Source organism: Clarias gariepinus, chromosome 7 (genome assembly GCF_024256425.1).
Source record: "Clarias gariepinus isolate MV-2021 ecotype Netherlands chromosome 7, CGAR_prim_01v2, whole genome shotgun sequence".
NCBI lineage: Eukaryota > Metazoa > Chordata > Actinopteri > Siluriformes > Clariidae > Clarias > Clarias gariepinus.
The window spans coordinates 9,336,435-9,348,864 of NC_071106.1; the positions used below are offsets into that span (position 1 = coordinate 9,336,435).

General features: G+C 41.6%; 1 protein-coding gene across 1 annotated transcript in view; it reads left to right on the forward strand.

The window, feature by feature from the left end:
- LOC128527721 (transcription initiation factor TFIID subunit 4-like) overlaps nucleotides 1–12,430 on the forward strand; it is a 115,304-nt gene that overhangs the window by 42,519 nt on the left and 60,355 nt on the right. Inside the window, exon 11 of the mRNA XM_053500240.1 lies at nucleotides 5,480–5,536. Coding sequence (XP_053356215.1) covers nucleotides 5,480–5,536 — 57 coding nt within the window. The remainder of the gene's footprint in view (nucleotides 1–5,479; nucleotides 5,537–12,430) is intronic.

Genomic DNA, 12,430 nt, shown 5'->3' on the forward strand with positions numbered 1-12,430 from the left:
ACAGCATAAGAGGAACCCCTTCATCCCAATCCCTGCCAGTTTCTAAACAATATTTGCGTAACATAGACTTTAACGTCTGGTGGAATCGCTCAAGTGCTCCCTGGCTTTCGGGATGGTAGGCACTAGAAACACTGTGTTGAATTGCAAGAATCTTTAACACCTGACTGAACACCCTCGACATAAAATTCGTTCCCTGATCACTTTGGATGACCTTCGGAAGACCGAATATTGCAAAATACTTCATAAGGGCTTTAATGATGGTAGATGCAGTAATCTTACGAAGCGGAACAGCTTCAGGAAACCGAGTAGTAGCACACATGATAGTTAAAAGGAACTGATTACCGGCTTTTGACCTTGGCAATGGGCCAACACAGTCAATAATTACACGTTCAAATGGTTCATGTACAATAGGTATTGGACTAAGAGGAGCATTTGGGATTACCTGATTTGGTTTACCACTGCACTGGCACGTCTGACAGGTCCGGCAGTATCTGGCAACATCTTGTTTCAAACCAGGCCAAAAGAAATGTCTCAGAATCCTGTGATAAGTCTTGGTAATTCCTAGGTGACCGGACAGTACATGGTCATGCGCAAGTGACAATACATGAGATCGGTATACAGAAGGAATGACCACCTGGTACACGGTATTCCAGTCAGCTCCCTGTTCACGTGTAGAACTCCACTTACGCATCAACAACAAATCATCAACGAAATAACCTGTGGGTTGCCGCTTTAACTGTTCCTTTGAAAGTACAGCATCAAAACACCTTTTTAACGTCTCATCCTTTCCCTGTGCATCAATTACCTGCTCATGGGTCATGTTTAGATCAAGCTTCTGAAAATTGTCTTTTTCTGTTTCAAGAACACAAGGTTTTTCCACACTCTTAGTTCTAAATAACAAGGGTTCGTCAGTATGCATAAATGTGTTCTCAAGAGTAAACTCCTCATTATCCAGCTGCTTAGCCTGAGAACGGGTCACAACACATGCAGGAAAAGTGTCAGGATAAGTGGTGGACAACTCATCATCTACAGTGGGCACGGGTTTCTTGTCAAAAACCTCTAATGATGGCATTACTTTACCCCCAGCAATATCATTCCCGAGAATAAGGGACACACCTTTAACTGGCAAGTCTGGAAGCACAGCTACTGACACCACACCATTTACAAGCTTACACTTTAGGTGAATTTTATGTACAGGGGCTTTAACAATGCCCATTTCAATCCCTTGCATAAGAATACTTGTACCACACGAAGTCTGTTCATTCAAAACAAGCACATCAGCGATCAATACTGAGTGGGCCGCGCCCGTATCACGGAGTATCTGGATTGGTTGCTGATCTACGGGGTTGCCGGTTGTAGAGACTAACCCATTAAAAATGAACGGACGATAACTTGCGTCGACTACCTGCTTTTCTAAAAATAATGGTATGTTCGGGACTGTTGATTGAATTAGACCAACACTTGTGGGTCGTGCATGTTTACTTTTAAGAGCACGACAGTCCGCAATCAAGTGACCAACTTTATGACAGTAGTAACATTCTCTCACCTCCCTTCCCCGCTCTGTCTTAGCTGGTGTACGGGGAGGAGATGAATGAGCAGACGCATTCACAGGCACCACAGTTTTAGGACGAGACGCTGTAAATGTTCCAGAGCGAACTACAGAGAACACAGGTTTATGCGTAAGCATGAACTCATCAGCATGTATAGCAGCTTGAGACACAGAATTTACTTTTTGTTCATTTAGATGTACTACAATACGCTCAGGCAAGCAATTCTTGAATTCTTCTAGTAGAATAAGTTCCCGTAACTCACCAAAACCTACTGTCTTAGTGGCAGTACACCATTTGTCAAACAACAAGCTCTTTTCTCGAGCAAATTCTACATAGGTCTGTTGCATACCCTTCTTATGGTTCCTAAAACGTTGTCTATATGCTTCTGGCACTAGTTCATAACCCCTTAATATTGCAGACTTGACTATCATAATCTAAGCTTTCCTCAACTGAAAGTGCGTGAAAAATTTCCAGGGCTTTCCCACACAGCTTACACTGCAATAGCAGGGTCCATATTTCAGGTGGCCAATGGAGGGTCAACGCAATACGTTCAAATACTTGAAAGTATGAGTCAACTTCATCTTCACGAAAATTTGGAACAAGTGAAATATACTTACTTATGTCAGTATGGTACGAGTGGGGCAGGGCAGCTGGTGCATTCACCGAAGCAGTTGTGGATGTACCTGTATCGGGGACAGGAGAGACCAGGTGTGCGGCTTTAGCAGCCTCGATGTCTAGCTGTCGCAGCTTGACCTGCTTATCAGCCTCTATCTCTAGTTGTCGAATCTTAAATCGCAGCTCCAACTCAGCTTGGTGGGCACGTGCTTTTTCCTGAGCCTCATACTGTAATTTGGCCAGACGTAACTTAAGTCTGCCATCTTCCATTGAACCAGTCGAGGCAGGTGATATGGGATCAAAGGGCGGTAACACAACCTTGGGTTCAACCTCCGTCTCACCCTCAGCTACATCACTACTCTGCCCTGTCCAATCAGGATCGCACGGCCTTTCAGGCACACCGAGAGGATTCAGTTCTTCTGGAGTTACACTCTCCACAGCAAAAATCCCCAACTCGACCAACCGATCATAAATAACTTGCCGGATTTCTCTTTTAAGATTTTGCTTGCTCACTAGAACCTGAAAATGTTCAGCAATTTGAATTAAATCATCTTTGCGACACTTATTAAATTCCCCAAGGGATGGGTTTTGAATAAACGAGTCCAAATTGAATGATGCCATGCCTGATTCAAAGCCAACATACAGAACTAATTCGTCTCAAGCAATAGACAACGTCCACTACAAATGAAATCACTTTACCAAGCGTGCTAAGAACAATACCAATGTCCACCAACAAAAAAAAACATTGGGACCTTTACGACCCCGGATGAGCCCCCAAAAATGTTACGATGTCTAGGGGTATATGGGTCGCACATTTACAGTTGATAGACATTGGCTAGTTGAATTCCCAGCACGGGTTGGAACCAAAGTGATGACACACTCAATACTTTATTAGCAAATGGGTGTTTATTTACGTAAGAGGTGATATTAAGTGGAATATTTACAAATTAAACCAGTGGTTTAAAGGAAGGCACTAATTGAGAGACTAGCAATGGGTGCTGCTGAAAATAAACCAAGAAGAAAAAAAAACCCAGTCTAACTAATCACAATACACCCCCCCATCTAGTCTCCTCTAAAAATTAAAAAGGAAAAGAAATAAAAAGATAAATAATCAGGTAAGCAATAACATCCTAACTAACTACACTATCTAAATCAAAAGGGATACATGGGTTGGCACACACCCTCTTACCTAGTGTATCTCTAGACAGCTGGTTACCTACATGTTGAAATGTATACCACGTGGCTTACTTCCCTAAACCAGTCTCTCAACCGCAAACATTTCTATTGGCTGGGGAAACAAACAGCATAGCCAGCACAAAGTGAGTCTCAAGACTGCCTTTACTTTCTGAAATGGCTTCTTAAAAAGACAGCTGGAGGATGGGGATTGGTCGAAGCACTGGGATGTGATGCAGCCAATCAGAAGCGTGGACTGACTGGATTGGTTGCAGCCCTGAGATGTAGAGCAGCCAATCAGAAGCAGCAAGCACTGAACGGAGCCACTAGGAAACAAAAAAAAAACAAAAAGGGCAACAGACAAGACAACCACTACACAATAATGTTCTGGAACGTAACATTCTTCATATCGGCAAAATGCCATCCTATAAAAGTGCTATAAGCTAAAAAATGCTGTTAGAAAGAAATCATTAGGTGCATTTATATGGACCATAATATTCCACTCATTATGGGAATAATACCTGCTCAGAATAAAAATGCATAATGTAGACACCTCTGTGGGAACCGTCTAACCCGACCCGGCCTGATTTAAAGGAATTTTCGATTCAAACAAAAGGAGAGTAAACTTTTGATTATCTTGTTGGGATAAAACTATTTTTTTGCACATGTTTAGGAATGTCCACTGTTGGACAAAAAAATATAACAAAAATTTCAGGAGCAATAAGTGCTTTCTACCTGTATATATAACTTTCGACCTGGGTTCTACAGTACAAAGGTCTTATGGTATTGTACTGTAAGATCTACAGTATTGTACAAAGGTCTTGACCCACCTGATATTTCTTCATGTAAAATGATGTAGATTGAATGAAAGAAATTGGAACAATTATTTAATTGCGAAAGGCTAAAAAGTGTCCAAAGATACACTTAAATTGGTTGTTTATGTTACAACGTCAGAAGCAACCTCTTTCTCCATTCTGTCTATTCCAACCACTCAGTATTCAGCATCACTAGTACACAAATCACCGGCCTGATCATCTGTCATCATCTGCAACTGTTTCTCACTGGTTCATATATGACTCACTTTGTCGGACTTACAAACAAACTTGATTTATGAACGTGCTCCTGGAACGGAGTTTGTTCATAAATTGGGGACTATTTGTAATCCTATTACACAGTAAGGAGATTTTTTTTTATATGAATATGATAAAAATTATTTCAAATCTGGCCACCTCATAGTTAAAAAAAAAACATCTTATTGTTTAACGTTTAATCTGTTTAATCTTTTTTCTGCCATTTTCCACATCAACAAAGTTTAATTCTGATTATAAAACAGTTAAGTTGGAATCTCTAATAAGAGTGGTTTCAAATGGATTAAAAAAAATTTTTATGTTATTGACTGTTTTACTGTAACAGCTTGTAAAAGTGTTATATTTCTCTTATTATACCAGGACTGAATACAAGTCCCTGTTTTAGTCGTTACATTAGAAGGAGCACATTCATTCTAACTGTTACAGAGAATTTATTAATAATAATAAATGTCAAACCAAACTGATTTGAGAATTTAACAGAGAGGTGGTCTAGCCTGCATGTGTGTTTTAGAGAGTTGTTTACATAATGCAATGGGTTAGGAAGTGTGTTTTGACTGGGATATTGTAGTTCTGAAGCTGTGAGTATGTGTGATTTGTGTGTGTGTGTGTGTGTGTGTGTGTTTTTCCACCAGACACATAATAATACTGCCTTATTCCTCATGTCACATCGCATACACACTCTGGCAGTGTTCATTTTTCAACACGCTGGTTATAGGGACATCACTCTGAACAAAAGGAGCCAGGTGTATGTGTGTGTGTGTGTGTGTGTGTGAATGTTCGTGTGCTGCGGATTTCTTAATATCATCTTTTGATTAGAATCAGCCCTCCACTGTGTAGTTACGGGCATAATCAGAGCGGGTCGGAGGGCAACGCCGGCGGTGTAGGACACACACACGCACACACACACACACACACACACTGTCCTTGACGTCTCGTCTGTGGCCCATTTCAGCTCTATTTTAGTGCACACCTCTATAGAGGAGCGAATATCCACCACAGATGTTAACCTTTCTCTGTTCTCTCTCACTCTCTCTCTCACACTCTCTCTCTCAGAGTCGCTCGAGGCAGGAGGACCCAGAGCAGGCTCGTTTGAAGCAGAAGGCAAAAGAGGTGAGCGCACTGCTGATCATTACCCCTGACATTTCAAGGCTTCGCCGGATTAATTTTTCATGCAGCGCTACATATGTAATGCCATTTAAAGTCTGACTCTTTGGAAAAAAGTTAGAAGTATTATTTCCGCTGATTGATGTTCACCGATTGGTCTATTTCTCCCACCTCTCCTCGCTGTGCCGAGCTTATTAATTGCAGAGTTTTTTTCCCCTACTTTTTTAAAAAAAAAAGACTTAAATCAGGCCGTTGTTTGAAGGTGCAGTTCGAGTCTTTTTCCACTTACCAGTTTGATGATCCCATTTACACCACAAAGAGACTCCGGCATCGGTTACGCTGCTGCCTGATTATATGTGCATATACTGTATGTTCCTGGGAGAAATGCTGACGCATAGATTTTCTGCTTTCAGTCTTTTTTTCCTGTTGTGTTTTATGCTTCATATGGCCAATTAAAATATACATATATTGTTCTGCTCCCAGCGGATCTGTCCTCTCATGCACTGTGGATCAGCCAGGGCACTTTTTTTTTTTTTTTTTTAAATGAACACATAAAATTACATATTCACCTTTTTATTTGTAATTGGTCACATTGTTTGTTGTTCAAGTCAAACCTGGACTGGAAGTTTCCTTCCTGTGAATAAAGCCTTAAAACTCTACACAAACTGTACACACATTGATTCACCAACATCACTTGCACATTACAGGAACTCGTCCAGAAGTTATTGTCACATCTTCTGTACAGTCCTGACCTCGCTCCAAGTCTTTTCCTGATGTTTGGGCCATTAAAGGAGTTCCTGGGAGGCCAGCGTTTTAGACAGGAATCAGGCAGTGCGATTATGTCTGCGGTGTACTGAGAAATCTTTTTGAATTGATGGTATCCATGCATAAATGAAACACTGGGATAAGTGCATTAGTGTAGCGGGGGATTATATAGAGATTATTCTGCACAATCGAATGTCCCGAACACCCACCATACTTAGTGAAATATGAGTGCATAATAAATCAGGGCTTACGGGTAACAAAGGGTTTCTCATGAAGACGTAAACAGGCACTAACTAACAGGTAAAGACAGTTTCTTGGACTGAAATTCTGATATTTAGTGGATCCCAGATTAAAGTGCGACAGGTGTTATAACATAGTGTTGAATAATTAATCAAATCGACTGTAACGGCACGGGTCTCACGAGGAGCAGAACCGTGCATAAATACTCTGCACTGCTCAGAACCGGCCCGCTACGGTGTTCTGAACAGGTAGAGGCGCGGCCACGTAGACATGCGGTTGCCTTAAATGCAATCACACATCTGGCGGCGTGTTTATTTAATGGTGCTGATACCTCTGCACTTCGTGCGAACATTTAGGTAGCACCAGTAAGGTGTCAGGGCCAAATTTAGCGTCTCTAAAGCTCTGCGTTAAGGCTCTTATAAAAATTATTACATCTCGTGGTGTAGCGCTTCATACCACACTACGAAACAACGACAAGTCAGTTTTAGATTCAGAATTGAATCACAGTTTTTTAATTGTTTATGTTAACTTGGAAACATGAAATGGTCTAAGATTGATGAATTGGTGAAACCAATTTCTCTGGCAAAAACAAAGAATATCTAAAGTCTCAAATAAATGGTTAGAAAAGTAAAAGTAAAAAGTATGATGCGGTAAAACTACTCATAGTACATTAAAGAAAAAAAAGAAAAAGTAAATGTAACTCGTTACTATCCTCCTCTGGTTGTACATAACGCACTATCCTTTGTGTATATGCCATAACATTATAGAGGGTTAAGCTGAAGACACTTGGTTTACTAAATACACACACACACACACACACACATACATCTATTAGCTTTGCCATCTTCTGCATGTGACTAAATTAACCACACACATTTATTTGTCTGCATGTTTAGCCATAGATACTTCTGCATGTGGCTCAATTAACCACACACACACACACACACACACACACACTTGTCGACATGCTTAGCCATAGACGTTTTCTACATTTGGCTCAATTATCCACACACACACACACACACACACTTGTCTACATGCTTAGCCATAGCCATTATCTACATGTTCCCCAATTAAACATGTGCACACACACACACACACACACACACCTCCCACTGCTCCAAACACACTCATGCTGATTTCAGTCTGAATTTTAAAAAGGTCTTGCTGAAATTGCGTTTTTATTCAATGTTCTTAGCGAGCACAAGCCGCTTCCTTCGCGGTCTCTCTCTCTCTCTCACCGAGTGTAATGGCGCTCGTTTCTCGTTAAGCTCTCTCTGGTTTTCATCACCTGATTGGCTGCAGGGGACAGAGCCACTGTTTGTGCCGCGGCAGAGCCTGTTGTCGCCTGCTTTGCACATCTGCACAAATTTTCATCCGGATTAATGAGCACACCGGCCGCTCGCCTCGCCGCTTGAGGAGGGGTGTACCGGGGTGGGGGGTGGGGGAGTGAGGAGTGTGTTCAGAGAGACACCGAGCAACGGCGAAAACGAGGCGACGTAACATAGCCCGGGTCGCTACGAATAATGCAGAACGATGTTTGTCAGGAAGTAACTAGGTGTCAGGAAAAGTGAGGTGTGAAAGTATTTTCTGAGGTGAAAGGGGAAAGGAATTTGGGTGTTTAGTACGAATGAGGTGTGTGTGTGTGTGTTTGCAATGGACCTTGCAATGATGCGAGGGCTGATCTCGTTCCCATTCGTCTCTTTCTGCCCTTCAACAACATTCAATTCTTCTTTCTGTGTCTCCAAACCAATAACACACACTGTTTGCACTGCATGGTGTGTGTGTGTGTGTGTGTGTGTGAGAGAGAGAGAGAGAGCCTTGTTCCTCTATCTATGGCTAGGCCCAACGGTCAGAGGGACTATTTTTAAAACGCCCACAGTGAAAATCAATGGCCGAAAAAACGACGCAGGGTGTGCGTGTGTGTGTGTGTGTGTGTGTGTTCAGCCGAGAGAGCACCCCCCCCATCCTGATCATAACATTCTGTTATCAGATACAGAGGAAGGTGTAAAGGGTTGAGGGATGGTCGGGAGTGTCTGTGGGGTTGGTCAGCGGTGGGGTGAAGGGTGAGGGAGAGGGGACGAGTGACAGAGTGGAGGAGAAAAGAGCGACGGCGAGTGAGGGATGGTCAGAACGAGAGCCATGGTATGCCCGGGCAGATATATCATCGTGTCAGGACGCGCAGACTCTCTCAGGCCACAGATTCATCATGAGTGGCCCGGTCTGGAGGCTACGGGACGAGAGGGGAAGAGAGTCGCCTCCGTCCTGAACACCTGGGTCACTGGCTGCCTTTGTAACCCAGCGCGCACACACATACACACACACACACACACACACACACCTCCAGGTACAGAGCGAACAGAACACAGTGCAGAGGAACGCTCGCAAAGCATGTGTGTGCGCGTATATGCGAGTGTGTGTCAGGCTCCTGAGTGTGTGTTACTGACAGCGACAGAGTTCACTAATAGACTTTGCCTCCAGAGTATCAGCATGTCATCGTGAAACGTTAACGAAGTAGGACGAGATCTAGACCTCGGTTTGGAGTAACGCATGTCTGATAAGTCAAAGAGCTGTCACGGTGCTGCGTTCTGATTGGACGGCCTTTAAAACAGGAGGGTAACACCGCGTGCAACAGACGCCAGATGTGAGACGTTAGAGCTCGGACAAATGATGTCATTTTTCGACCCAAGTGGAAAAAGAAACAGTTTTAGGGAGTTCAGAAATTATAAACTGTAACCTTTAAGTAAATTGAAAGTAGCCTTTTCAAGCAGGTTCCTCTAAAAAACTCAACTCTAAACATTTTATTGTTATTAAGAAAGGAATAAAACACTTGAGGATATTCCGTAATTGAAAAATAATCAATGACGAGCTGGTGATGTGATATACTGTAGCCTGATATGAAGTGGATCTATCTTCCCATAAAATGTTTTATTTCTGTTTTATTTGTCAATGCTAACCTCTTTGTAAAATGCATTTTATTTTAGCGATATCACACTCGAAGGTTGTGCTGTTGTGCTGAATATCAGCACAGTACCAGTGCAGTGCTGTTGTAATCATTATCAGCATTGCTTTGATGCCATTGGCATTTGGCCATGCACAACAGCACGACCTCGAGTATAATATTACTTTTATACAACAGCTTCACAAACACCATTTATTATCAATAGATTAAGATTTGTTCCTTTATTAAACCAATTATTTATTTTGCCCCACCAAAACATCCTTCCACATCTGGCGGAACTAACTATCCGCGACTGGCAGAGCTGGCAACCGACGGTTAGTGTAATTAATGTGTTGAAAGTAGTTTTAAATTCTTATCTGTACTATGTAGCCAAAAATGAGGAGAACAAACCATGGAGGTGATGGACATTCCTGTAAATCTTGTAAGTTTCTCTTTATATTTCTACTTATTCCGCTGTAGAATATCAGCGCCGCTAACCCTCGGGTTCCCGGGTTAAATCACAAATAGCGTTAAATGGAAAGCAAGTGCACTAGGGTATATAGTGGCTTGTTCCACACACCAAGTAGTGCACTTGGTCAGGGGTAAGGGATTTGGGATTTGGGATTTGGGATTCAGCCTTGTGATAAGAAACTAGTTGGCTTTGTGGTTTGCCTTACATATAAATAAAATAATTCAGAACGACTTAGAAGAAAGTATTAAGTGAACAAAGTGTAGTTTAAGAATTTTGAATGTAGGTTTTGGCAGGCAGCTGCTCTCTCCTCGGTACTGCCGACCGTACAGACCTACTCTCACCCATGCTTCTACGTTTTTAAGGATTGTTAGAAGACCTGTAATGGGGATTGATGCCTATAGATAAACGTCCCAGTGATGTCGCTGTCTGTTATCATCACTCCCGGAATGCCTCAGATTATTCAGGTCAGAATTATAATTATGATCGTATAATCCCCATCGTTTGGAAGATGAGGAGATTTCTGTTGATCCTGTCATCTCCTCATCTGCCTCTTTTTTTGTTTCTTTTTCTTTTGAAGTTAATTAGACAAAAATAGGAATACAATAAACATATACTGTATACACAATCTAATATTAAAGAGAAATTACAAAATGTCCTTATCAAAAAATGATAATATGGAACTATTGTTAGAGCTGCTGGTTTAGAAAATTAATCAACACCTTTAAGACCGATCAGATTGTGAAATAAATAGTTTTTAAACTCTGCAGCTCAGTTTCATGGATCTTCTTTAAACTACAACATGGTGGATGTTGTGTGATTAGATTCTATGGTTCTGTGGTTAGTCCTCATCAGGGATCTGAATCTAACTTAACATTGCTGATAATTTACTCATATTTATATATAACCCTCTCTCTCTCTCTCTCTCTCTATCTCTCTCTCTCTCTCTTTCTCTCTCTCTCGTTTCGTGTCTCTTTCTCCCCCTCAGGGCATCTCCATGTCCTTGTAGCGATGCTCCACTTTTTCGCTCTGAGTGCTTCCACACTCTAAGTGTCCACTGGGAATCTCTCGACTTTTTGTTAGAATAATTTTCCTTAAATATTTTTCCACCTCAGGCGATTTGAGTTTCTCTTCCTCTTCTTTTTGCCTCGTTTGCTCGGCAGAATTGCATGAAATGTCTTGAACCACAATTTCCTTTTTTTTTTTTTTTTTTGCACAACCTGGTATGATTCCAATTAGATAATGATGCACATACACAAATAGAACACACATGACACACACACACACACACACACACACACAACACAGCCTGGCTGGATATGGTAACTGATCACAAATTGGCAGAAGAGTCAGAGAAAAGTAAATCTTTCTGCCATAATGGCGATGATGCCAAAGATGTTATAAGGTTATTTTTAAATGTTGCTAGTTCAAATGCCAGAGTGCTGCTGGTCTTCTTGGCATGGCTCAGAATCTGAACTCACAACCTTCTGGTTAGTCCAGTGAGGGACTTGTAGTTATATTTTGGTGTGGTTCAGGATTTTTATCACAATATAGATAAAGTTCCTGGTCCAGGTTTCATGGTGTCAGACTCTGACAGGTTTTGAATGCAGGGTTCAATGAATTAATAAGCAAGCAGGTCCAAAATGAAATCAAATCAGACATATAAAACTAGACTAGGAGCTTGAACTTGATAAACGAACAAAAAAGATTAAAAATCCTGTGCTTTGTTGGATGTCTTTCGGAAGTCAGAAGTCGCAGCTTGGAATTGAGTCATTTTTGACGTCACCATGTTCATCTTCTGTTAGCAACAGTCCAGCCACCTGCCTGTGATGAGTGATCTATATTTTCCATCTGAAAAATTCTTGTTTGTCTTTCGGCTGTTCCCTTTCCAAATCATCTGCCTCCATCCAACCCTATCCTCTGCTTCCTCTTCTCTCACAACAACTATCTTCATGTCCTCTCACACTGCATCCATAAATCTCCTCTTTTGTCTTTCTCTAGACTTCCTGCCTGGCAGTTCCAACCTCAGCATCCTTTCACCGATATATTCACAATCTCTCCTCTGAACATCTCCTCTCTGACTTCATCTCCAAAACATCTAACATAAGTTGTCCCTCTGATGGACTTGTTCTTGATTCTGTCCATCCTTGTCACTCCCAAAGAAAACCTCAACATCTCCAGCTGTCTTTTCTCATGTCTTTTCTTCAGTGCCACTGTCTCTAAGTTGTAGAGCTGGTCTCACCACTGTCTTAAACCCTTTTCTTTTCATTCTCGCTGATAGAATTTTATTATATAAGACATGTGACACTTTTCTCCTCCTGTTCCAACCCACGCTCTCTGTTGCTCTGGACCGTTGACCCTAAGTACTTTAAGTCCGTTTTCCTTCTTAAAACATAGAGACAAATTTAAGAGTCAGCAACGTTACAGATTTAACAAGTGAACACTGTTATATTTACTGTATTCATCTAAAGCTAAGAAGTGCTGC